This window comes from Doryrhamphus excisus, linkage group LG15 (assembly GCF_037039965.1).
Source record: "Doryrhamphus excisus strain RoL-2023G ecotype Guam linkage group LG15, RoL_Dexc_Guam_v1.1, whole genome shotgun sequence".
In the NCBI taxonomy this organism is placed as follows: domain Eukaryota; kingdom Metazoa; phylum Chordata; class Actinopteri; order Syngnathiformes; family Syngnathidae; genus Doryrhamphus; species Doryrhamphus excisus.
In genome coordinates this window covers 6,999,619-7,025,037 of record NC_136371.1, presented here as the reverse complement: position 1 = coordinate 7,025,037, position 25,419 = coordinate 6,999,619, and the positions used below count along the sequence as shown (strand labels likewise).

The 25,419-nt window shown below is 40.0% G+C and overlaps 3 protein-coding genes across 4 annotated transcripts; all 3 read right to left on the bottom strand.

Annotated features, from left to right (window-relative positions):
* Positions 1-137: 137 nt before the first annotated feature.
* icmt (isoprenylcysteine carboxyl methyltransferase) lies at positions 138-6,187 on the bottom strand. The gene is made up of 5 exons (XM_058051339.2): positions 5,946-6,187; positions 4,331-4,419; positions 3,993-4,162; positions 2,564-2,781; positions 138-2,008 (listed from the first exon to the last, which is right to left on the bottom strand). The coding sequence occupies exons 1-5, from the start codon at positions 6,162-6,164 to the stop codon at positions 1,829-1,831; spliced, it is 876 nt and encodes a 291-aa protein (XP_057907322.2). The 5' UTR covers positions 6,165-6,187; the 3' UTR covers positions 138-1,828.
* A 634-nt stretch (positions 6,188-6,821) lies between these two features.
* On the bottom strand, positions 6,822-21,263 carry rtel1 (regulator of telomere elongation helicase 1). 2 transcript variants are annotated; one of them, XM_058051243.2, is made up of 32 exons: positions 20,969-21,263; positions 20,628-20,826; positions 20,429-20,522; positions 20,218-20,299; positions 19,986-20,046; positions 19,557-19,632; positions 19,197-19,281; positions 18,994-19,059; positions 18,477-18,606; positions 18,338-18,376; positions 18,190-18,265; positions 17,917-18,014; positions 17,591-17,646; positions 16,803-16,880; positions 16,393-16,474; positions 15,810-15,942; positions 15,616-15,729; positions 15,370-15,410; positions 15,161-15,246; positions 14,983-15,060; positions 14,805-14,882; positions 14,556-14,702; positions 14,372-14,487; positions 13,753-13,876; positions 13,437-13,617; positions 13,215-13,357; positions 9,186-9,281; positions 8,840-9,047; positions 8,005-8,142; positions 7,813-7,920; positions 7,121-7,309; positions 6,822-7,031 (listed from the first exon to the last, which is right to left on the bottom strand). In XM_058051243.2, the coding sequence occupies exons 1-32, from the start codon at positions 21,071-21,073 to the stop codon at positions 6,922-6,924; spliced, it is 3,417 nt and encodes a 1,138-aa protein (XP_057907226.2). In that variant the 5' UTR covers positions 21,074-21,263; the 3' UTR covers positions 6,822-6,921. The 2 variants fall into 2 exon arrangements, with proteins under 2 accessions (XP_057907226.2, XP_057907225.2); XM_058051242.2 differs by having other exon boundaries at positions 6,823-7,031; positions 8,840-9,050.
* Positions 21,264-21,897: 634 nt separating this feature from the next.
* On the bottom strand, positions 21,898-24,413 carry ndufb11 (NADH:ubiquinone oxidoreductase subunit B11). The gene is made up of 3 exons (XM_058051847.2): positions 24,225-24,413; positions 22,584-22,714; positions 21,898-22,105 (listed from the first exon to the last, which is right to left on the bottom strand). Exons 1-3 carry the CDS (start codon positions 24,396-24,398, stop codon positions 21,976-21,978), a joined length of 435 nt encoding a protein of 144 aa, XP_057907830.2. The 5' UTR covers positions 24,399-24,413; the 3' UTR covers positions 21,898-21,975.
* Positions 24,414-25,419: the final 1,006 nt, after the last annotated feature.

Below are 25,419 nucleotides of genomic sequence, written 5' to 3'. Positions count from 1 at the left end.
ACAATCAGTATTTCAGTCAGTTAGGACTACATAGTTGCATGAGATGTACTGTGGGTCACCAAATATATAATGTCTTGAATACCTTTGTTCTTTATTTGTTATTAAAAACTGAAATGTATGTAAATAAATCCCATGACTCCAATTAAAATTTTAAATTTAATAACACAATTAGTGGACATAAATACAACTAAATAAACAAAAATAAAGAACTATTATTTGATAAGGCTAAAAACAAAGACAATTTATCCCAAGCATGTGTGAAAAGTGTTTTTTTTTTTTTTTTAGCCTGAGCGAGGATGATCAAATTCCACCAACAGTCCATTCAGTCACTGACTCCCTGACTATTATCACCATATACTTCAACAGCATTGCTTGGTATGAAGACATCACGAGTGCAATCAGTGCAAAAAATAAAAAATAAAGTTATATCATCCAAGATCTTGTAAACGTTGCTACATACGAGGAGTCTAGATTGAATGTATTGTTTTAATAATAATAAAAAAAACAGTCCTGTAAATAAGAGGGCAGTGGTAAGCATAGTCACTGCAGAGCGTAAGGTAGTCTTTCTTTGCCTGCTGCTTTGATGCCTTCCTGTGTTGGAATTTTGTCACCGTGGTTGTGCTTTCTATTCTCTTGCCTGCAAACACACACACACACACACACACACAGTGGATCCCAGCTTTTCACACGAGTCACATAGTGTAATACTCGCATAAAAAGGTCTATTTTGAACACATGGCTCTCCATCAATTTCACTTGCAATAAAACTGATTGTTGTTATGAGATTAGATTCCCTGCCCCATTTCTCTTCAATATGCATCACACACTTACTGAACACATTTGCCATTATAAAATATAGAGGTACTCGCCACTAATGAATTATACTGTAAGATGACACATGAACAGATGGAATCGGCAGTCAGTCTCGAAGGTATAAGCATCTCACAACAACTAGGGTGTGTTCAAGGACTGCTGAACTTTTTTTTTGTTGTATATTTTACCTGTATTTTGTATTCATACTATATTATTAGCAAATTTGTGAAGCCATGAATACTGCATCACGAATATGCAGGGATCCACTGTATATGTATGTATGGTGCTCACTGGAGAGAATGATCATGTTCCTATATATATATATATATATATATATATACGTATATATAGCCCCTTGTATACAGCCCTTCCAAGCAGATAGTTACAATATAGTAGAAATGAGCCAGCTACAGAGGTAGTAACAGCATCACGTCCACTTTTTTGCGGCGTCCAATCACTATCTGCCTTGATGCTGGAGCAACGTGTGTGTGTGTGTACCCACATCTAGCCGGATGTAATCCATCTTGGATTATCTACCTCACACCAAAAGACAGTTCTAGATCATTTAGATATACATTATTAAATATATTTAATACCGATATGGAATCCCTTTTTTTGTAGCCACCTCGGCTTAAAAATGCTGCTGGACATGTCATGTCATGTCACGTCCCTTTGCAAAGCGAAACCCCTCCACTATAAAGCTGCCATTCACTCTCTTCTGACACCTGCTAATTGTTCAACAAAGCAGCACCTAGCATGATCAGAGCATGCAAATAAAACAAACAAGTGCTACAAGGATACACACAAAAACGGTGAAAGATTTTTGGTCTCTGACTGGATTGTAGCGTTTGGCCAAGTAAAAGAAGTCCACTTTGCTTGCCGCTGTGTCCGCTGTCATGGTGGTCTTTTTCGCGAGCTAGTGAGTCCAGCCCACAGAAGGATTTGTGACCACGTCGACATCAGCTCTGGCCTGCTTTTGGAGTCAAGTCCACTCAAGAGTTGTTTTCTCCTGGGGCTAGTTGATGCGGATGCCTGAGATGAAGGGAAGCCCGGTGGGAACCCGCTTTTTGTACTCTACGTAGTCCTCAGCAAAGAAATTGATGAGGGAAATCTCCTCCTCCTCGATCCGCTCCCGAAAGAACCTCCAGCTGGCTATTGTGTAGCCCAGTGTACATATGGGGTTACACAGCAGGACCTACAATGGACAGGGACCACTTGTTAGCCAACCTTTGACAATTTTAAATACAGTAAATCCTAAATGACCTTGTGTGAAAAAGTGATTGCACCCCCTGTTGAAACATAACAATGCTTATCATCATCCAAGAGGTCACAAAAGACCCCACGACGACATCCAAAGAACTGCAAACCTTACCTGTCTCAGTTAAGGTCAGTGTTCATGACTCCATCCAAAGAAAGACACTAGGTAAAAACCAGTTCCAAAACCAAAACCACCGTTGAACAAAAAGAACATTTAAGCTTGACTCAATTTTTACCAGAAAACATCTTGACACTTGGGAAAATACTCAGCGGTCTGATGTGACAAAGGTTTCCATTACATTTGTCATAAGAGTAATGCTGCATTTCAGAAAAAGAACATCATACTATGAGTAAAATATGGTGGCGGTAGTATGATGGTCTGGGGTTGTTTTGTTGCTTCAGGACTTGGAAGACAAACACTTTTTCACACTTTAGTGGTTCCCATTTATCAGTAACCAACATACATATTTAAGCATGTAAACGATGTCCAGACCTGTGTTCCTATGCTCCAGTAGAACCAGCCCACATAGGACGGGTGTCTAAAGAAAGCATACACCCCACTGGTGACCAGCACGTGACTATAGGCCTTTTCATTCTGGACAATGTGGTTGAAGTTGGACCCGGCTGTCAGCATGGCCGCCTTCCGTAGACCCTCGCCACACAGCACCATGAGCAGACCAATGACGCTCAACCATTTCAGCTGCTTCAGCTCTGAAAGACCAGACAAGGAAGATCATTTTAAAACTTCTTCTTTGGAGTAACTACTGACTTGGGAGTTACTGGGATGAAAAAGTATTTTATTGATACAATATGGTACTCTATGACCTTGAATTCAATTCATCATCAATTTTATTATTGAACTCAAACAACGAGCTGGAAACTTCATATTACAAATATACAACATAAGGTGGCAAGAAATATTTCAATATAGAACAAAGCAAAATTAGTCTTTATTACTCTCTGGTTCTACCATATCTTACTTATTGTGTGGAAATATGGGGTAATAACTATAAAAGCAATCTTCACTCGCTAAATGTACTGCAAAAAAGGTCAGTAAGGGTAATTCATAATGCCGCCTACAGAGAACATACTAACTCCATATTTCTAAAATCACAAATACTTAAACTTGCTGATATAGTTAATCTTCAAACAGCTAAAATAATGCATAAGGCTAAAACAACCAATTATCTAAAAATGTCATCCAATACTTCTCTACAAGAGAGGAGAAATATGATCTCAGGGAAGAACTACATTTGAAACACTTATATGCTAGGACTACGTTAAAAAGCCATAGCATTTCAGTATGTGGAATCAAACTATGGAATGGATTGAGTAAGGACCTCAAACAATGCACAACGATGAGCCAATTCAAGAAACAATACAAGCAGTTGATGTTAAATACAAGGAGTCTTGAACCAGTTATGATATATCACTATATTGACACTTACTATGGTACCCATTATGTAATTGTACAAGGTCATATCACCTCGTACTTCGGTACGTGACAAAAAATAAAAATATTAATTAAAACAAAAAAAACTATATTATGAAAAGCAGGAAGTGAACAAATGTAACAGTTACTGATTGTAAAAGTACCAGATGGAGGGCTGGGATTTAATAAGCTTTGCTTCTTCCTACTCCTTTTGGACATGTGGAACTGTGAACTGATTATGTGATGCATTCAATTGTAATCTGATGCATGTTCAAATGAAATAAAACCATTACCATTACGTACACAGTACCACACATGTGTACTCGCACATATAAACACAGTACCATCATAAGGCCTACATCTCCCTGGGACTATGCATGCATGACATGATGCATCATACATAATCTGCCATACTACATCCTGTCATTCGAGTGAGAAAATGACATTACATTACAACACTACTTCCAGGAACCACGAAGAAGACACCAACCTGGAAAGGTTAGCATTTCCACAGTGAACTCGAGCCATGATGAGACAGCTGCCAGTGTATACTCCATACTGTGGTTGAGCAGGAACGAGTCCAGTGACAGACTGCGAGGGTTAATGATGGCCGTCACCAGGTACTCGGAGTAATGGAAGAATGCCAAGGAGCACATATACCTGCAGAGCGGTGGCAATACAACACACTGTTCAGCTCCAACCAAATAGTTAGTTATATAATATTCATACATTATTAATTGACACACACAAAAAAAGCAAAAATCGTTGATATGAAGTGTTCTAAACTAACTGACACCTGAAAATGATGCAAGTCATTTATTTACATACCAGCCAAAATGTGTCCAAGTGGTTTCAGTGCAGCTTATAATTAAACCACAACCAAAGGTAACTCCTAAAAAGCAGGCTCTCACAGCAACCTAAGACAAAGACACACAACATATTTAACCTTAAAGAACACAAACACACATAGGTTGCTAGTTTCGTGTTCCAACGTTGACTGTTTTTTTTTTAAAATAGAAAATCAACTGGCTATAAACTGGAGTGAATATGAACTAAAGGGAAAAGTTGACTTCTCTTAATATAATTCATGGTGTCTAATAATAACATTTACTGTATCACTCAAGGGCAGCATGGCGGTCAAGTGGTTAGCGCGCAGACCTCACAGCTAGGAGACCAGGGTTCAATTCCACCCTCGGCCATCTCTGTGTGGAGTTTACATGTTCTCCCCGTGCATGCGTGGGTTTTCTCCGGGTACTCCGGTTTCCTCCCACATTCCAAAACCATGCTAGGTTAATTGGCGACTCCAAATTGTCCATAGGTATGAATGTGAGTGTGAATGGTTGTTTGTCTATATGTGCCCTGTGATTGGCTGGTGACCAGTCCAGGGTGTACCCCGCCTCTCGTCCGAAGACGGCTGGGATAGGCTCCAGCAACCCCCGTGACCCTTGTGAGGAAAAAGCGGTAGAAAATGAATGTATCACTCAAGAGTCAGGGCATCCTCATATTTCAGCAACCATGTTTATTATTCTGTATCTGTAAATTATTCATTGTAAATTATCCATTTCCTACCGCTTTTCCTCACGAGGGTTACTGGAGCCTATCCCAGCCGTCCGTCTTCGGGCGAGAGGCGGAGTACACCCCTGGACTGGTCGCCATTAAATCACAGGGCACATATAGACAAACAACCATTCACACTCACATTCATACCTGAATATTTGGAGTCGCCAATTAACCTAGCATGCTTTTGGAATGTGGGAGGATGCACGTGAGAACATGCAAACTCTACACAGAGATGGCCCTGGTCTGTGCACTAACCACTCCTCCACCGTGCAGCCTATCTGTAAATTAGTACCAAGATAATTTTGTCATGCTCACATTCAAGCACAGTGGAGATAGTGTCATGGCTTGGGCGGCATAAGTGCTGCTGGGGAGGAAATGTTGAAGGAAATGTTAAGTGTAACATTTACTGTGGCGTTTTGCAGCAGAGCAAAAATAGTTGGGGATCTATTTGGACGGAAATGGTAGTATATTTTCATAGATATAATTAATGGTTGCCAGAATATGAGTGGTGCGCTTCTGTGAGATATTGTAGGTAGGTTGTCACACTTAACTACACAAGAACAGAATAAGGAAGTGTGTTGATATTCAGTGTAAAGCCACATACAAATCCGCCAAGGGCTTTAAATTAGATTTGGAGGAATGTTTGTAGGTCACAAGGAGCCTAGCATAGCTTGAGGCGATACAGTATTAACACCGGCTTCGTGTTCTTCTTTAGCTAATAGGATTAATGAAGTGGACAGATTTATTAACATTAGGTACGAGTCGAAAATTACACGTAACGCTGGCTTGTATTCGATAGTAGTTATTGACTCGTTAATTGAGTGTAAAAATATAACTAATAAAAAACAAAACAGTAAAGTTCGCTAGCTAGGTTTACGCTTACCTTGTAGAGAGGTCCCCTGCATATTACTAACAAGATGCCATTGATAATAGCAATATGCAAACAAATGGCTATTTTTCCACGAGTTTCCGTCAGGTAATCAAAGACCCAGTCGAGATGTCCGTAACAGGATCTTATCAAAGGAATTATGACCACGCTAAGACCTAAAAGAAAGCTCCTGACACTTACTCTACCTTCTAGTACCAACTTACTGCCTGCCATGATGGAAATGGATTCCACCAAGTATCGCGAGACACTGCGGTGTATTCTGTCTATGTGACCATAGACAGAGACAGACTCATCGAGTGGGTTTTATGGTACAGTACGGTACGTCAACGTCGCCGCCATATTGGACGTGTCGGGCTGCCTTGTAAATTAATACTGTACATGTAAATGTACTTACTTTCATAAAGCGCCTTTCTACAAAGAAATTTAAGTTAATTCCTCTCTTGTATACATTCACACACTCACTAATGTACTAGGGAAAGTTAGCTACAAAAAAAATCACAATCACATTGTATAAAAAATAGTCACTTGCACTGTATGAATGTATTAAAGTTCTTTGCAGAAAGGCGCTTTCTGAAAGCAAGTGCATTTACTTTTACAGACATTTACAGACACATCCAATATGGCGGCGACGTTGACGTAGTGCTCAGCGCTCAATGCGGCGTCCATCTATGCCTGATGCTGCGTTCAGGTCATACTGGGATGTCGGACTACTGATTACTTTAAAGACGCCAGTTAAAGTTGGTTATCCGAATTAAGCCCTTTAGACCCACATTTTTCTGCTGGGCAGATGGAAAAATGAGGGAAAATGATGGAGAAAAACTGTACCACAATTTAGAATGAGGCAACAGCCATTTTGGTACTTAAAATATAAGATCTTTATTTAAGTAAAACTGAACATGAAAAAGGAAAAACATATATACATTAATGTATCATTTTTTTAAAAAATATATATTTAAAAAAATCAGTGAAATCACTTTGATTCGTTGTCGTCGTTTTTCTCAGCAGTAGACCGACCCATCAATTCTCTCAACATCGCTTTGTACTGCTCCTTATGATGAGGGCGGATAATATGGGCAAATCCTTCGGAGGAGAGAAATAAATGTGAATCTAACCATAAAGAATAAAATCACAAACAAACATTCATTTACATGTCATTATGTAGTACGCACTCATTAAAAGGCTGAAGTTTTCATCTTTCTCTGTGAATAAGGACACGGCCGCAGCCACCATATTTTCATAGTTGTCCGTCGCCTTGTAGCTGTAGACAGCTTGACAGAGCTGCGCTGATCCCTCTGGGCCCAGCGCTCTTTTAACATCGATCAGAAAGGAAGCCTGGACGTATCTCGTTGCGTAACAGTCTGGTAAACATGGAGGAGTTTTAATGAGATTAAGATTAAGATATGCCTTTATTCGTCCCTCAGTGGGGAAATTTGTATTGCACAGCAGCAAGAGTACAGAGTCAGTTAAGCAGTACAAAATACACAATATAGAAAAATAAACAATATAAACAACCCAAGTATTAACAGAATCAACAGTTTTTCCCCAGAGTTATATACAATACAGTATGTAGATAATATGAAACGAGATGAGATATATGACCAGTCTATACCCTGAGATCTTGTTATAGAGTTAATATGAGACATTATGGAAATACTTCACATAGAACTTAGTATATTTCATTTAAAGCCCTTAATATTGCACATGGAGGTTGATCAGATATTGCACAGTGAATGGGGTCTGGAGTAACTATACTGACTATAAAAGCAAGTAATGTCTGTATTACTTCTCACTACCATTACAAATGTTTATGAATCGCATACTGTATTTTCATTTACATGCCGTTTTAAACTATGTGACTTACCAGTCTGAGTTTTTTTAGGCCCTCCTTGATTGGGTTTCTCTCCATTTGATTGAGTGCTAGTTGTTGCTACAGCAGAACTGGATGCTGAAATTCCACTGGCTTCCACATCTGATTGAGAATAGTTAAAAAAAAACTCAACAAAACTAACCTGTAACCAATAAAACACAATGAAAGGTGGCCATCTTGACCTACCATTGCTTGGCATCCCTGATTTCCTCTCATCTTTGCCCAGTGAGTGTTCAGGTTTGTATCCACAGCCAGTACCGGTCAGTTCCTGGCATTTCTCATCAAATCTCTTCCTGTGATGTGGCCGTACGAACAGGTACAAACCTGGGACACATTACATGGGTTTGAATCAACATGTTACATTTAGAACAATTGATTTATTTTCTATACCACCTGAAGTCATACCCCAGTCCACTTTGGGAAAGAGGTGGGGTGCAGTACACTTTGGACAGGTCACCAGTCAATCACAGAGCACATATTGACAACCATTCACACTTATACATGAATAACGTTGATTCTTTATTATGTATCCCAAATGTTATAATGTTGCCTCAATGACAGATCTGCTTAATCAATGAGCTGAAAATCAAAGTCAAGTCAATTGTGCTTATATTGTACTTATAATTACTTATAGTATAGCACTTATGTAGTACTTGGTACTTATACAGTACCAGTTAATCACAAAAATGAAAAAGAAAATTTATCCAAGTGGTATGGTGGGGAAGGGAATTAACTTACATAAGGATTAGAGATGTGCTAAGCGCCGCTTGTTCTTACTAGGGTCACAGGGGTATGCTGGAGCCTATCCCAGCCAACTTTGAGCGAGAGGCAGCGTACACCCTGGACTGGTCGCCAGCCAATCACAGGGCACATTTAGACAAACGATCATTCACACTCACATTCATACCTATGGACAATTTAGAGTCGCCAATTAACCTAACAAACCATGAAACGTAGGAGACACCCAGAGTACCCAGAAAAAAAACCTCTAAAAAACATTATTTCCAGGTAAATGACTCACCACGGAACAAACTGTAAGTATGAGGGTCATCGGTTAACAAAGACGTCTCTGACAGCAGGGTGTCCAGGTTGTCGTTTTTCTTGTAGGAATGCAAAGCCAGGCGGATTTTCTCAAAGTTGACTTGGCTCAGGGATGACTTCATTTCTTCCAGGAACTTCCTAGCGATTCTGGATTTCTCATCTCCAGAAACACCCACAGAAACACTTGGCTGCTTTAAAAATAAAATTAAAACATTTACAAAACAATACAATAACAAGTGTAATGTGTGCAGAAAAAATGATTACTCTAGACCTATTTCTTTGGGGTTCTTGCTATATACAAAAATAAATATTTTTGCTCATTTTACCTGTCCTTGGACCAATTTTATTTTGCGTTTCCCTCCACGCATCATCTCATCCATTCTTTTGTCGTATTGAAGTGACAGTGTGGACAAATTGCTTTGCTGAAAGAAGTGCAAGAAAATAAAATGAAATCAAGACAATATATTAATGACAATAACAATTGCTAGCCAATATTATTTACTCGAGTTTACCTATATTTTATTTCAATATAGTGATAAAGTTTGAGCATGCCAGCCACAGTGATAAGGAACTGCTGCGATCACCCGGGCTGCACCGAAGTGGCAACCGAAAGTGTGCTGCTGTGTGTTCAGTGGGTACCGAACCATGACTCCTGTATCAAATATTTGGATACAAATATGTCTATTGTGGCACCCCTAGAAATAAATATATTTATAGTAGAAGGTAGATCTTTGAGTAGATCACCCCAGATCTTGTGTAAAACAACTGGGAATCTTCAACCAGCTAGCAGCTGTAGCTTCATGTTTTTTTTTAGGCTCCCGAACTTGAACTGAATTAATTGACATTGACATACACTGTACATTTACTGTATATAAATTGTGACACATTTTTTGCATTTAAAGCAGGGGTGTCAAACACGCGGGCCAAATGTGGCCCGCAGGACACTAGTTTGAGGTCCCCGCCTTGATATGAAAGTTTAATGTTAGTGCGGCCCGTGCAAGTTTGATATGGATGCTGTATGGTATCATGTACCCAGAAAAAATTATGTTTGATTAATGTTCATGTTAAAGGTTAAATAACTGTTAATAGTTATCCTCTATCCATGTGGAAGTGGTAAGTTTTTGGCTATTTAAGTTTAAAGGAAATAACTTGAAGGCTACCGTTTAGGTCGCTAGCTCTCTAGTTTGCGAGTTAGCATGTGTCCCAAGACCCTGCAGTTGCGCAATATGTTGTATAAGTATAAATGTGACTATAGTGGTGTTTTGTCATGTCTACAGGGCTCTAATAATGCTTTGTTCATTTTAATCTGGAAAAAATAATTTGTCTACCCACAAACTATATGTGGTTTCTTAAGTTTTTATTATTTGCCGTTTTATTATTAGGGCTCGAGCACTGACCAGTGCGAAAGCCCTATTGTAATCGTTCCGTTTTTTATTCTGACGAAAGGACGGCCATTTTGAGGGCCTTAACATGCCCGAAAACTCACCAAATTTTGCAAGCGCGTCAGGTCTGGCGAAAATTTCGATCTGGTGGGGGTCCCGAAAACAATGTTCCAAAATTGACTCTCTAGCGCCACCTTTAATTTTTGAAAAAATTGGCCCCCGCCACCAGTTTCACCTATCGTCACGAAACTTGGTGGAGACGTCTATCGTGACAGGACGGACCAAAAATTCTCAAGAACCCATATTGGAAAACGAACAGGAAGTCGGCCATTTTGGATGGCGGCAGCCTTTTTCGTGCCAGAAGTTGGGGTCGTATCTCGACGAACTCCTCCTAGGGGGTTTGACCAAATGAGTCCGTTGTTGCATCAACGGACACTAGACGGATGGCCGACGTTAAATTGCGAAGGATTTTGGGATATTCCATACGATGTGGGCGTGGCACGCCCCCAAATTTTGCCCATTTTCATATGTCCGGGCCTTGCACGCTGAGCGTAACTGTAGACGTGAATAACTTGGCTCCACGTGGTCAGATCTTCATCATACTTGGTACATGTGATCATGGCCCCGCCCCGAAGGTCCCCGTAGGTCACTTCCTGATTTCGTCGCAGCGCCACCTATTGGCGACAGGCTAAAGGCGTGTCATCTACATGAGGCCTTTTCTGCCAGGAGATTCATCAGATGAACATCAGGGTCACAAGGTCACTGCCTGACAGCCTGGTGAAGCCTGTTGATGGACCATGATGCAGGAAAAGCGCACGTGGTGGGCGTGGCCTGGCGGCGAATGCTCAGGCCTCGCCATTTACATAGAAAAGGTCATCATTCGCCCGCAAAAGGTCGCATGGGCTTGAAAACTCATAGGGGGGGGCAGAATCCAGGCCTGAGCGGCCTGGTGTGGCCCCCATATGAAACCAAGCCAAATTGACTCACTAGCGCCACCTAGAAGTTTTAAAATAAATATCCCTCGCCTCCCGTTGCACGTATCGGCATGATGTTCGGAGGAGACATCACTCGTGACAGGACGCACAAAAAAGTCTCAATAACCCATGTTCTAAAACCAACAGGAAGTCGGCCATTTTAGGTGGCGGCGGCCATTTGGGGGCGGATGTATGGGTCGTATCTTGACGAACTCCTCCTAGGGGGTTTGACCGAATGAGTCCGTTGTTGCATCAACGGACTCTAGACGGATGGCCCACGTTAAATTGCGAAGGATTTTGGGCCGCTCCATAGGATGTGGGCGTGGCACGCCACCAAACTTTGACCATTTCATATCTGGACCTGCCTGGTGTCTGGCCTTGCCTTGAAGCAATGTACATCAAAGTCAATACACAGTTTGACTGACAGACTGATGATGTCAGTTGATGGACTATGATGTGTGTAAAGCACATGTGGGGGGCGTGGCCACGGCGAATGGTCAGCCTTCGCCATTGACCATCAAAAGGTCATCATTTGCCTGCAGAAGGTCACAGGCTGCTGAAATCTTAAACGTGAGGCCTTAATCCAGGCCTGAGCGCCCTGGTGGTGCTCCCATGTGACACCAATCTAAATTGACACACTAGCGCCACCTAGAAGTTTCAATTCATTATCCCTCGCCACCCGTTACACGTATCACTATGATTTTCGGTGGAGACGTCTATCAAGACAGGACGCACTTAACGCTCCAGAAGCCATGTTCTAAACACAGCGCCACCAACTGGTGGAAATGTATATCTGCCGTAACTTCCTGATTCATGGTCAGATTGTCTTGAAATTTTTTTTGGTGTGTTGGGTCAATCTCTGGTCTGTTATACTGTGTGTACATAGACTCTATAGCGCCACCAACTGGTGGAAATGTATATAGCCGTAACTTCCTTCCACATGGTCGGATCAAGCCCAAATTTTTTCTGGTGGTTTGGGGTACCCTCTGGTCTATGACTGTGTGTGTACATAGACTGTATAGCGCCACCAACTGGTGGAAATGTATATAGCCGTAACTTCCTTCCACATGGTCGGATCAGGCCCAAATTTTTTCTGGTGGTCTGGGGTACCCTCTGGTCTATGACTGTGTGTGTACATCGACTGTATAGCGCCACCAACTGGTGGAAATGTATATAGCCGTAACTTCCTTCCACATGGTCGGATCAGGCCCAAATTTTTTCTGGTGGTCTGGGGTACCCTCTGGTCTATGACTGTGTGTGTACATACGCTATAGCGCCACCAACTGGTGGAAATGTATATCTGCCGTAACTTCCTTACGCACGGTCGGATCGGCCCCTAATTTTTTCTGTTGGTTCGGGGTACCCTCCGGTCCGTTACCGTGTGGGCCAACCACTCTATAGCGCCACCCACAGGCGGAAACGTATATCCGCCGCAAGGACCTACCGCGTGGTCCGATCGTCGTGAATTTTTTTATGGCGGTTCGCGGTGTCGGACGGGACGTGACCGCGCACCCGCCTCGCCGCCGCTGTCGCCCCCTCCTGGCGGAAAATTGCAAGTGCCGTGACTCCCTTACCGCTTATCCGCTCGCCGCGGTTTTTCGTACGGCGCGTCCCCGACCCGCGCGTACCCCCGACCCGCGCGTACCCCCGAGCGCGTCGGGGTGCTCGAGCCCGCTCATCACTGCTTGCAGTTTTAATTATTATTATATTTATTTATTACTGATTGATTTTCTTTATTCTTGATTTGTTTATTTATTTTTCATCTTATTTTGTGCAGACAAATAGATATTTGAGAACAGTGGAATGTTTAACAGAGCTTTTATTGTAGAAAATCGTAACCAAAGCACTGAAAAAGATTGTATATTTTTCTGTTTTTAATAAATGCGTTTTTTTTTTTTTTTTGGAAAACCTGATGCGGCCCAGCCTTGCTAAGACCCTAGCTCCAGTGGCCCCCAGGTAAATTGAGTTCGAGACCCCTGATTTAAAGAAATCAACCTACCGTGTGACCTCCCAAAGCACCATTCGTTTCTCTTCGGTTCTCAACTCGCTCCAAGGCATCAAACAGATTGCCTGATTTCATCTTAGTTTTTGTTGTCTGAGACTGGTATTGTTTAAAAATACTTGCAACTCCAGTATCTTCATCTTCAGGGACACAAGATGAAACTAAATCAAAAACAATGCATGGGGATGAGTCAGGCTTTTTAGTTGATGTGACACTCACCAGTTCTCCTCCTTTTAAGAGTGGAAGTGTGCGTGTCCAACATTTTGGCCTTTTGAGTGTAGGAGCTTCGAGAGGCCAAGTTAGAACTGGAGCTGGAGGACTGTGGAAATGCTAACTGAGAATTGCTTGCTGAACACACTGAAGCACCTTCAGGTACAGGATCCTTTGGCAAGAAAGGCCTCTGGAATGTAAAAAAACAACAACAAAACAACTTAATTCATACACATACCACCAGATCACATTCTTTATTATAACCAAGCAATCGTTTATAATAACATTGTATCAGCATTGTTTACATGTACATACCATAACTTACCATTTTCTGTGCAACCCTGAAGAACTGGCACACGTCACGGACTATGTTCCCAAAGTTGTCATAGTGACGAACATAAGGTCTCACCCATGATGGAAGGTGCAACTGGGCATCTTTATTTTTAAACCTGTGGAGAGCTCATGTTATTGTTTTTTTCATTCGTTCATTCATTTTCTACCGCTTATCCTCACGAGGGTCGCGGGGGTACACCCTGGACTGGTGGCCAGCCAATCACAGGGCACATATAGACAAACAACCATTCACACTCACATTCATACCTATGGACAATTTGGAGTCGCCAATTAACCTAGCATGTTTTTGGAATGTGGGAGGAAACCGGAGTACCCGGAGAAAACCCACGCATGCACGGGGAGAACATGCAAACTCCACACAGAGATGGCCGAGGGTGGAATTGAACCCTCGTCTCCTAGCTGTGAGGTCTGCGCGCTAACCACTCGACCGCCGTGCCGCCCTTATTGTTTTTTTTTTTATTTATTCATCATCTGTCTAAAATATAGCGATAATTCAATTCCAAAATGTATTCACTGAAACGAGCAATCTCAGTTACATGCTTTAGAAGAGTTGTTGTATCCAAAAAAAATATCATGAACAGTAATCTGACCTCTGATCACACAGAAAGATGGCGCCGTAGTCATCCTTGTGGCGAATGACTCTTCCAATGGCCTGGTTGACAGCTCTGAAAGCCTGCTCTTTGTACCACTCCCGCCCTGAAAGGAACTACAAAAGGCAGCCTTGATTGGACTCACATCAAACGTCTCACTTGTTTGTCTTCTAGTTCATCTCACCTTCATGCCAGGGATTTTCCTTTGGTTCATTTCATCTAAGAACTGCATCTTCAAGACGACTCGAGGATCCATCTTTGGCGGAAAGGGGAGTCCAGTGATTACGACACCACGACCAAATGTATTGGCAAAATCCAGACCCTCACTAGCCTACAACAGAAATAAATGTTAAGAACTGCTGTGAGATGCAGTGTCCAAAACTATAACGATGTATACAGGTATCAGACTAGATCTTCGTTCATGGATATTCACCTTTCCGCGACACACTGCTGAAAAGATTCCACCTCTGGATTTTGAGTCATTAACTGCAGTGTAGTAACTCCCAATAGCCTGAAAATAGAGAACAAATTCACTCATGCTGATATAGTGACTCTTGTAATGGTACTACTTCATTCCATGGAAATGTTATTGTATAATCATTTGCATTTACCTCAGTAAAGGTTCCTTTCCCTTTAGGTTCAATAAACATTGGCTTTACACTTTCGATGCGATCTGCATGTCCTTTGTCCTTGTGAGAATGAACACATATTTGTCACTTAGATATTTCTACAACAACAATAATAAATCATTTGAAACACCACATATGATAATGATGAATTGTCACTTACTCTCCAGAACTCCAGAGTTTTTTCCATTAAAAAAAAGGACGGAAAAAACAACAGAAGTCCATGTGGTACAATGCGAGTCAGGTTCACTGAGGAGACAATACAACAAAAAATATCAGCATGGACTTCTACTCTAACAGGCTTTTAAGTAAAGAAATTAATTCTACGTTTGAATGAACATGAAGAAAATTCCATGTCGCGTTTGAACTCACCCACTGTGTTTCCTAAGGATGATAGGTTTTCAGGAACAAATCTTTAACAAATAAATACATTTGTTATCAATACTGGAAGAATGAAAATATCTACATATCAACATTATCAATCCAATTTTAAACCTTCACAAGGCACTCTCACAAATACTTGGAAATAAAACATTTTAATGTAGAATCTTCATTCATTTTCTATGCAGCTTATCCTCATTAGGGTCTGTATACTGTATATACACTCTACACACACACCTTCTGTCAAATGCTGAACTTAACAGCACCCCATCTGGGCCCCGTTCAATGACGCTGACAAAGATTTGGTCCCGCTCAATCACATGGCTGTTTTCCAAAGACACTGGAAATTGTCTACACAAAAAGCAATAGTCTTAGTCTAAGTTTATAGTCTTGACACACATGATACTGAAATAGGCTTGAAACAAACGTACATCCTCATCTCTGCGGTAAAGGAATCCAGGGGAGAAAGTGTACCGCTGGTCAGAATGATGCAGCGAACACCTTGATTCACCAGATCCTGCATGCTGAAGCCCGGGGAAAAACACCAGTAACTCAGAATGTTTCCTGCAATGTAGAGGGCATAAGAAAAACATCAAGGGTTATAAATGAAATTCAAGGGGTTCATAAGGTGTTCAGAACTACAACTTTCATGCAATTTGCACTTAAAAAAAGCAAACAAATAAATAGTGTATTTAATGAGTAAAACAAAGTAACATGTCTATATGTGCCCTGTGATTGGCTGGCGACCAGTCCAGGGTGTACCCCGCCTCTCGCCCGAAGACAGCTGGGATAGGCTCCAGCACCCCCGCGACCCTCGTGAGGAAAAAGCGGTAGAAAATGAATGAATGAATGAACAAAGTAACAAAAAAAACTCAATTGACTGAATTTCTCTGTTCAAGAGAAACAGAATAACTATAGAGCAGTATTAAATGATTACCTGTTGATTCACAGCATTTTATAAAGAATATATGCTAAATTAATAACATAAATTAAATGTATTTTTAAAATTATTACCTGCTTTCTTTGTCGAAGATGAAGCCCACGGATCATTGTTTGTTTGTTTTTTCTGAGAGCTGGTGTCTTGATGGATGTGAACCTGTGTCCAACGCACAAATATGATTACGACGTATATGAATACGTCAACTGACAATCTCTTTCAAACCCAATAGAACATATTTAATTTAATGTAGAAGTTGATCAGATGAGATTTTCCATTAGAAGTCTCTGTAGATGTGGTGCGCAAATCCAATGCAGTCCTACTGGTTGAGGTTACTGTATATTCATATGCTGTATAATGACACTTACATGAGGCCCGCTAAGGGTTGCCATAACCAAACACACACCACCCTTGGACTAAAACTACTATAGAGTTGTGGAGGTAACTCTTTTAGCAAATCATTTTATGAGTGTGATGAAATACTTACCTTAAACTGAGCTGTGTTAGCTTCCATTTTCTTTTGCTGGTCTGATGATGATGCTGAGACTTCCCCAGAGAACACCAACTGTGAGACCAAAAAAAAAAAACAGTAAACTTAAATGGAATGATTCGTTATGGACAAATGCTCTCACAAGAAATAACGTTGGAGACCACTGGTATATGACAATATTGTAATATTGTCACAGTATATGGTAGGTTTTCACAAATTACAATGTGGAGTAAAAAGGCTAAACATTTTTTGCGCTTTTCCCTTAACTTTTATAAAATCAAAACCTCTCTGAAAAACATCTGACTTCATAATTTTCCATAAAACATATAGAAAACTGGAGTGTGCTTATAAATAAGTTAATAGACATGTTTATGGCTGCACAGCGGTCGAGTGTTTAGCGCGCAGACCTCCCAGCTAGGAGACCGGAGTTCAATCCCACCCTCGGCCATCTTTGTGTGGAGTTTGCATGTTCTCCCCGTGCATGCGGATACTCCGGTTTCCTCCCACATTCCAAAATAAAACACATGCTAGGTTAATTGGCGAACTCCAAATTGTCCATAGGTATGAATGTGAGTGTGAATGGTTGTTTGTCTATATGTGCCCTGTGATCGGCTGGCGACCAGTCAAGGGTGTACCCCGCCTCTTGCCCGAAGACAGCTGGGATAGGCTCCAGCACCCTCTTGAGGATAAGCGGTAGAAAATGAATGAATAAATGTGTTTATGTTGTTACTTGATACACGATGTTCCCCAATTCCATCCCATCATCTTCCCTTGACATACAGTACCTGTATAATATCTGCAAGCTTCTGCAGTCCACTCGTATTGAGAAATATCCCCGTTTCTGTGAAAGACATCCGATTCGAGCTTCAGTGGCAAAAAATTGTGCATTAACATTAACACAAAATGTCTGTCTTTGGTGGGTGTGGGGGGGCGTTTCTCCTTTGCATGCTGGATTTGTGTCTTATAAAAATGTGGAAATGCACAAAATGATTCATTCAGCTGTATTTCTAAGAACAGATATGATGAAAAAAAAGACACTTGAGGCAATTGTACAGAAGAAATGTAGTAACTGATTCTATATGTTATCAGCTGGCTATGCAGCCATACTCACGTCCTGCTAAGTATCCAATGATCTGCTCCAGCGCTTCAAACACAGTAGTCTTGTTGTTGTAGTTCAACGTGGCTCTCTCCAATAGCTCATATATGAAGCTGAAAAGTACACATCAGGGTTAATAAGCCCAAATTTGTATAATATGCACACCTCTTTGTCTTAATTGTTTAATGTTTGACCGACTGTGTGTTTCACAGAGACAAAATAAAGTTGAATAAAACCTTCCATAATGCTCAATTAATTAAACTATTGTGCGACCAAACCTTCACTTACATTCCAGGTTTTGTTATGCCTTTGTCAGCTGGAACTTCAAATGAATCAAGAACTGCTTCCAGATTTAGCAAAATCTCTGTAAACAATGATCAATTCATTTTAGGTCAAAATCAGCGTATAAAGTAAATTCATTCATTTGAACACTTACCTTTGATTTTAACAACAGTTTGTATGTCCGTTTTTAAACCTGAAACAAAAAAAGCAAATATAGACATTTATTTACAGTACATATTTGTGTGTGTTTGAATTATAAAATGTTTCAACTCAAGACAAACAGTCATTCTTACCTTGAAAAGAAGACTCTCCAAGGTCGGCTTCTTTAGCCTGGTCACCTAGCAATCTGGTTAAGGCATTAATAGCCGAGGCTACGTCATACGGCGTCATATCGAATGATGTTGACTCTTCGCAGGTCTTCTCCTGCAAACAAATGTTACCCAAGTGAGCCTGAACTGCATGACAAATGTCACCAATAGAACTATATGGAAACTTTAATTAATTAAAACTTTAATTCCATAACATTAACAAATTGTTCAAATAATTGAAAAAAGTTAGAATGAGGCGAGATTAATGAGGTTAGCGTGAGCAAATCAAGCGCTCCTTGTCTGTGATGTGCTGCAAACGGCATGTCATATGCGTGTTGGAGCCTATCCCAGCTGTCTTCGGGCGAGAGGCGGGGTCGCCAGCCAATCACAGTGCACATATAGACAAACAACCATTCACACTCACACCTATGGACAATTATTGTTAGCACAATAAAATTCTCACAAAAATCACTGCGAGTAATAATGCAGACGGCACTCTTACTATGTTATGAGCTTCATCAAAAATGACAACTGAACCAGTCAGTTCGATGCTATGAGCTCTGCGGGTCTGTGGAAAGCAGAACAAGTTTATTTGCTTGAATACAGTCATGAATTTATGAATACAACTACTCTATTCAAATTAAATACTTTAACTGAGATAGATAGACACACATATACATTTTCTATTCAATAATGATAGCTTACCTTTGGATCCAGCAGGTAGTTGTAGGGCATAAAAATCACATCTGCCTGCTGCTTTAAGGCACGTGAGAGGTAATAAGGGCAGGCCCTGCAGAAACAGAAAACTAATTTAAACTACATGAACCAAAAAGAGTCCATTCTATAATACAATTCTATAAGTTGAAATATTTGGGTTGTCAAACAATTACAACTTTTCACCAAATTGATTAATCATGATTAATCACTGTTTGTAATTATGTGGGGAAATATGCTACTTTTGCCAGCCCTAGAAAAAATAAATGCTTTTAGAAGTACAGACAGACAAATTAATCTGGCAAAGATCAATGCATACACAAAGTTTAAATAAAAATAATGTAATCACACCTTTGTTTGTTGCCAAACTTGACCAGGTCTTCAATGTCCACAATATTATTCACCAATTCTGTATCGGTGCTTTTCTCTAATGGGAAAAACAAGATGAGTTAGTTAATTGAGTATCTTCCCTTGAGAAGATATACTGTGTGGACATGTGGTATAGAAACTGGATGGGTGGATGGAAGGGATAGTAGTATTATTTAGCTGTCGGTCATGACTTTTTAATGACTATTTTGTTGAGCCACAATGTTATATGGCACATATGTATATGGCACATATCTCATCTATGACTCATATCGCAGTATTTCTTCTGATATTTACCACAAACAGTGTTATTTGTGAAATACAGTAAATATATAGTATATTGGGTATATGTAGAAAACCAATGGTTTAGTGTATTTCCTTTGTGATATTGCATTTTAGTTGTAAAACATTCACCTTCAACATTGTTGTAGAACACACATGACCTTGTCGATACCTTTCCTCGACACATGTGGACCTAAAAAATTCCACAGGCATTTAGATATAAAGAGTTTTACTACTTTAACAAACAACACCATCCTTTAATACCAGATAAATACTGAACTGTACATCTGTGGTCATGATCTCATTTATGGCAAAAACAAGCACTGACTTGATTCATAATCAAAGATTTAATTGAATACTGTACTTTGACATGGTTGCTTTCCTGACGCATCACTTCTGGATTGATGCACAGCTGTTCTCTTGACCCCAAAATACACACCTTAGGCCTGAAGCACAAAGGAAAAGCCCGTGCGTTTATTAAAAAGGAAAAATGTCAACTTTGTGTTCCATTGTGTGAATTCCTTGGGGTTTTTGTTTAAGTCTTTATCGCAACTTATGAAAAGAACATGTCTTACTTGTATGAAGTGTTCTTTAACTCATTAACAACTTGGGTGAGCTGAGAGTGTGTTCGTGATGCGTATATGATCTTGGGAACATCACTGTGATGCGCTGGAAAACAAAGAGAAGAAAAAGCGGTCCTCAACATTAATATACATATTCTTCCAAGCATATATGCAAAAGACAAACATGTTAGCAACAATGACATGAACATACATGGTGTTGAACCATCTGCGTTAGCTTGCCCCCAAGATGAGAGAGGATTACTAGGGAACATCTCCTTCCCATTCAGCCTTTCTATTATTTTCTGTGCAGAGATAGTGTCTTTGAAATGATCCCTCCAAGCCAAGGTGGCACATAGCAGGCACAATGTTTTCCCAGTGCCAGTAGGACTCTCCAAAACTCCATTAACACCCTGCAAAAAGCACAGTTTTGTACTTTGTATTAGATACACTTTACTTAGATATATATATTTAGATATACTTTGTTTTAGAGCGGATGCAATGTTCGTGTACAAAACGAATGACAAGAAAAATAGTGCAGTTAGCAACACTCACCCTCTGAAGACATTCAATGACTTTCCCCATGTAATCCCTCTGACACTCATAGGGAATGAAAGGAAACTGCACCGTCACTCCGTTTATAGTTATAGTTGTCTGCATGATGTCTCGTTTAAAAACTAGTCTAGCTGTTTGAAAGGGTGGATAACTAATGTAAAAAACTCATTAGTCATGAGAAGCAGCTAAAAAAAAGTTATAGTTATGGTTCGCGGCCACAATCCGTGTCAACAGTGATACACGTTTGCCGCCAGCACATCACTTCCGGAGTCTTGCGCATGCGTATTTTTCTTTTCCCAACTTTCAACTGATGTGCATTGCTGCCACCTTCTGAAATTGTGTGTGGATCGAAATGCTAGCGCCTTCTGAATTATTTTATTCTATATTTATCGAAATTAGCATGATAGTATTTTCATATTTTTCATCATTTACACTTTAGTGGTCAAATTTTAACTTCAACAAAATTCCTCATTACATTTCCTGCAACTCATTTGTGACGCAATTAGGTGTTAGTGCATGCGCATTGTTAACACTCAACATTTTTTTACACACCCGTCATCGAAAATGAACTACAGAAAACGAAGGTGTTTTTACATGTATGCATAAATGGATGTTATGGAGTGTGTGAATAAATTATTTTGTCCAGTCACATACATTTGTGAGGTGAGAGGGTGTCGGTTTACAATATGACCCAAGCAGTTTCCGAGCTAGGCTATTGCACCCCCTGCTGGTGCTTCTGTGCCTGTGTCAATGACTCCATGAGCATGAGCTTGTGTTTTATCTTGGTAATGATTCTTCAACAAAGTGATGAACTGACTAGCTTACAAACTCCAAGTAATTTCACTCCACCCACAAAAAACACATTCCAATGATGCAGACAAATCATTAATTGAAAATATGTTCTGAGGAAAATCATAGTCCACTCATGATTAAAGAATTCAAGAGCTCCTTTATTCTACCATGACATACAACACTAGTGAAATACATTAAGCGGATAGTTGTTGACACTACTCTTCTCCAGCGCTGGGCAGAACGATTTTGTTGGTGTCATAGTAGTTTTCATCTATCAGCGGTAGACCCGCCTTCTCTTTCTGCAGGATGACACGTTCAGCCTCCCTTCTGGCCCATTGGCGCATACTGCAACGAACACAAAAAAGATACAGTTTATAGGCATGTATTCAAGGGCTAAAGTTGTGTTTTATTCACACCAAATGGACTCCAATAAAGCTGTAGAAACATCTCAAGGATGATCAGTGGAAACAAGATGCACTTGCGCTCAATTATGACCTTCTTAGCAAAGGCTGTGAACAGTAATTGTGTACATGCAAATTCATTTTTTTTTTGCAAGCATAAAAAATAACATTTTTCATGTTATTATGGGGCGTTGTGTGTAGAATTTTGAGGGGAAAATAATTTTATTCCATTTTGAAATAAGGCTGTTACATAACAAAATGTGGAAAAAGTCAAGTACATTCTGAATGCACTGTATCCTTAAAATAAAAATAACTTAAAATAACCATTGCAATGAGATTTTGCAATATTCCTTAGACTTATAAAACAGCAAATTTGATACCTTGTGAAGAAAATGTGAAGAACTAACTAAAAAGGGACATACCCGTGGTCTGGTAAGTAGTGAATGAACGTTCCTCCAATGACAATACACACTGAGATGCCAAAGAAGAAGGCCAATCGCATGTTCCATACATCAACCGCAGGGTCATTGGAGAAGCCATGGTAATCTGGATTCTGAAAAGTGAAGAATATAATTAATTAATGAGGGAGGGATGGCAGATGTTGTAGCAAGGTAAAATCCAACGCCAACTCAAGCAAAACGGATCAGAGCTACCATTTGGCAAACCATGGAAAGGGTGTTGCATTCCGGGGAATTTTGGAAGGTCTATGCATTGCTCAAGGGCACTTAAGCAGTGCTTAGGAATGTGGTATCTGTTACTTATAGACCCAGGAATATTTTTTTTACCATAACACTCAATATATACCAAAAAATGTTATGTTTCAGATCAGTCGCCTTCTTAATGTCAACAATTCCTTACTCATATCCAAAATTACAAATTGGTTGCAGAAGAACATCAGACTAGATGTCACTTGGGTTTGCACAGCGCCAAGACTGGCAGTGACATTACCGTACATTAAGTTTTTTTGTAAAAAATATATATTTTATTACAAACTTCAATTGTACAAAACAGTATAAGCAGAATTACAGGAACATAAAAGTGCAATTCTACAGAACAATATCAACATAAATAAGAACAAGTAATATTATAGCTATTTAGATATTGCTTGAAAATAAGAACAACAAAATAAAAACAATAGAAAACATGTCACTTAAGCTTGTTCTTCATATGAATTGTTTTTAGAACGTTCTCCAATGTACGAAAGGTTTTCACTGCTTTTATGTTTTTGATTATCAGCTTCAGTGATTCATATAATATCTTCACTTCAGAAGAAAACCCGTGAATATTTGACTTACATAACATCACTCTGGATTTGTGAATATGGAATTTTCCTAATAAACAAATCAATTTCACAGCATTCTGCAAATCCTTATGAAGGATACATTGTAGAAACAAGACCATTTCCATTTTGATGTCAATGAGTGTATTGAAAGACATAAAAAGTAAAATAGAAACTTTGGTCCACAATGCATGAGAAATGGGACATTTGTAGAATAAGTGCCTTATTAATTCCTCTTCTATTTGGCAAAACGAGCATTGTGACAAGCCCCCCTCCAAGAATATGGCTAGACGTGAGTTGCAAGGGTAAAAATTGTGGATTGTTTTAATGTGAAGTTCTTTCACTTTGTTTGGAATAAAAAACTGATTATGTTCATTCCATATCTTTTCAAAGGGGATGTGAGGGAAGGAGTTTTTCTATAATACAAGAGCAGTGGGAGGGCAATTTCTATCTAAACTGTGTTCCTTATGTGTTTGTTATCACATTTACTGTCAAGAATGTTCCTTCCACCAATCATTAAACTTGGAGAAACTCCTTCCACCAGCCAACCAGGGAAAGATGATTTATAGTTGTATGATGTTACCGTACATTAAGTGATACATGCAAACCAATAACACGGAAGCCATGTTGAATGTGTACAGCGGGTATTAACGACAACTGACCATCTGTGCCATCGTTCACGTCAGATATTAGAATAAAAACAACGTCAACGGGAGAACCCGAGAACTCAAATCAGTCATTTTTCGTGAATATGAAGATATCAATGTACAGTACAGGAACTCACCTTGACATACTGGCTGACCTCACCATGGCTGTCGCTCGGTGCCGCCTGCTGCAGCTCCGTCACGGCACTCGAACCAACAGCACCGTTTGGCTTCGATTGTGACACGCACCGAACCGGTACATTCAAACGTAAGCGGGGCAAAACGAGGCCGAATCGTGCCAGCCGGGTTAACATTTTGCCGTGTTTGTGAAGGATACTGTTGACCCGGAACCGGAAACGGGAGCTTGCGATTCCTTTTTTTTTGCAAATAGGGGTTGTTCGCATTTACTTTGTTGCATTACTGCCTCCTAGTGGAGGCACGTGCTTATTATAAAAATACAGCAAATTGTGCAGGCAGAAAACTACAAAAAATCAATCTCGATGGTCTGTGGGCCATCTTTCAACTATTTTTAAATACAAATGGAAGCAGCTGGGATGCTAGCAGCCTGCCTGGACACTTTGATAACATATATACGTACATACAGGTAAAGTGATGTGAAAGTGTTTGCCCCCTTCCTGATTTCTTCTGCATGTTTGACTGCGGTAAAGTTAGAAAGATATTCACAGATTCGAACTTTTGAGCTCAATAGCTCCCAAACGAATGGTTGTTGTATAGCAAATCCTACCTCTTTCCAACAAAAACGAGCCGTCTTGTGTGCAGTCTGAGTAAATGTCTAGATCTCTGTGAGAAGACGCCAGCAGCCCAGGAACCGTCTACAAATATTTTTTTCTTCTTCGGTATTATTGCATTAATTCAATGTTGCCAACTTCTCAGTAAAAAAAAGTAGGCTGTACAAGAAGTCAAGTAAGATTATGTCATTTGTCACTATGTTATTTTTATTACATGTGCTTGATAATAATTTGGGGGAATTTTTATAATAATCCTAAATAAATTCAATTCTGTAACATGTACGTTCAATCGCATCTATGAAGAGTAGGACAACAATGCTCACCACACACATCAATGTCTCTTTTTCATACTTCAGCAAAGAGTTTGGCAATATGTGCTTTTAAATAGAAGTCTTTCGGCGCCTCTTAGCAGAGGCCTTCCTCAGGCTTTGCTTCTCTACTAGGAAATAATCCACACCTTCTATGACTAAATCTTTTGCTGCTAATTATATGGATGCATTAATTCAACTTTGTAAAAACAATTGAGCCAAAAGGAGTTGCTGAGAATATTTATTCGTGCCCATTATACAATCGTAAAAACAATTGA

Bases quoted from the DNA above. Each gene is read 5' to 3' on its own strand.
- icmt (XM_058051339.2), bottom strand. From the start codon at position 6,164: ATGGCAGGCAGTAAGTTGGTACTAGAAGGTAGAGTAAGTGTCAGGAGC. The intron at 4,163-4,330 runs GTATGTAAATAA...ACCGCTCTGCAG, and splicing joins ACTTGGACACATTTTGGCTG to GTATATGTGCTCCTTGGCAT. The intron at 2,009-2,563 runs GTCTGGACATCG...TGTCCATTGTAG, and splicing joins ACTGGAGCATAGGAACACAG to GTCCTGCTGTGTAACCCCAT.
- rtel1 (XM_058051242.2), bottom strand. From the start codon at position 21,073: ATGCAGACAACTATAACTATAAACGGAGTGACGGTGCAGTTTCCTTTC. The intron at 20,300-20,428 runs GTAAGACATGTT...TTTGTGCTTCAG, and splicing joins TTAAAGAACACTTCATACAA to GCCTAAGGTGTGTATTTTGG. The intron at 14,883-14,982 runs GTAAATGCAAAT...CTCTATTTTCAG, and splicing joins GGAAAGGAACCTTTACTGAG to GCTATTGGGAGTTACTACAC.
- ndufb11 (XM_058051847.2), bottom strand. From the start codon at position 24,398: ATGTTAACCCGGCTGGCACGATTCGGCCTCGTTTTGCCCCGCTTACGT. The intron at 22,715-24,224 runs GTGAGTTCCTGT...TTCACTTTTCAG, and splicing joins AGGTCAGCCAGTATGTCAAG to AATCCAGATTACCATGGCTT. The intron at 22,106-22,583 runs GTATGTCCCTTT...TGTTCGTTGCAG, and splicing joins CACTACTTACCAGACCACGG to TATGCGCCAATGGGCCAGAA.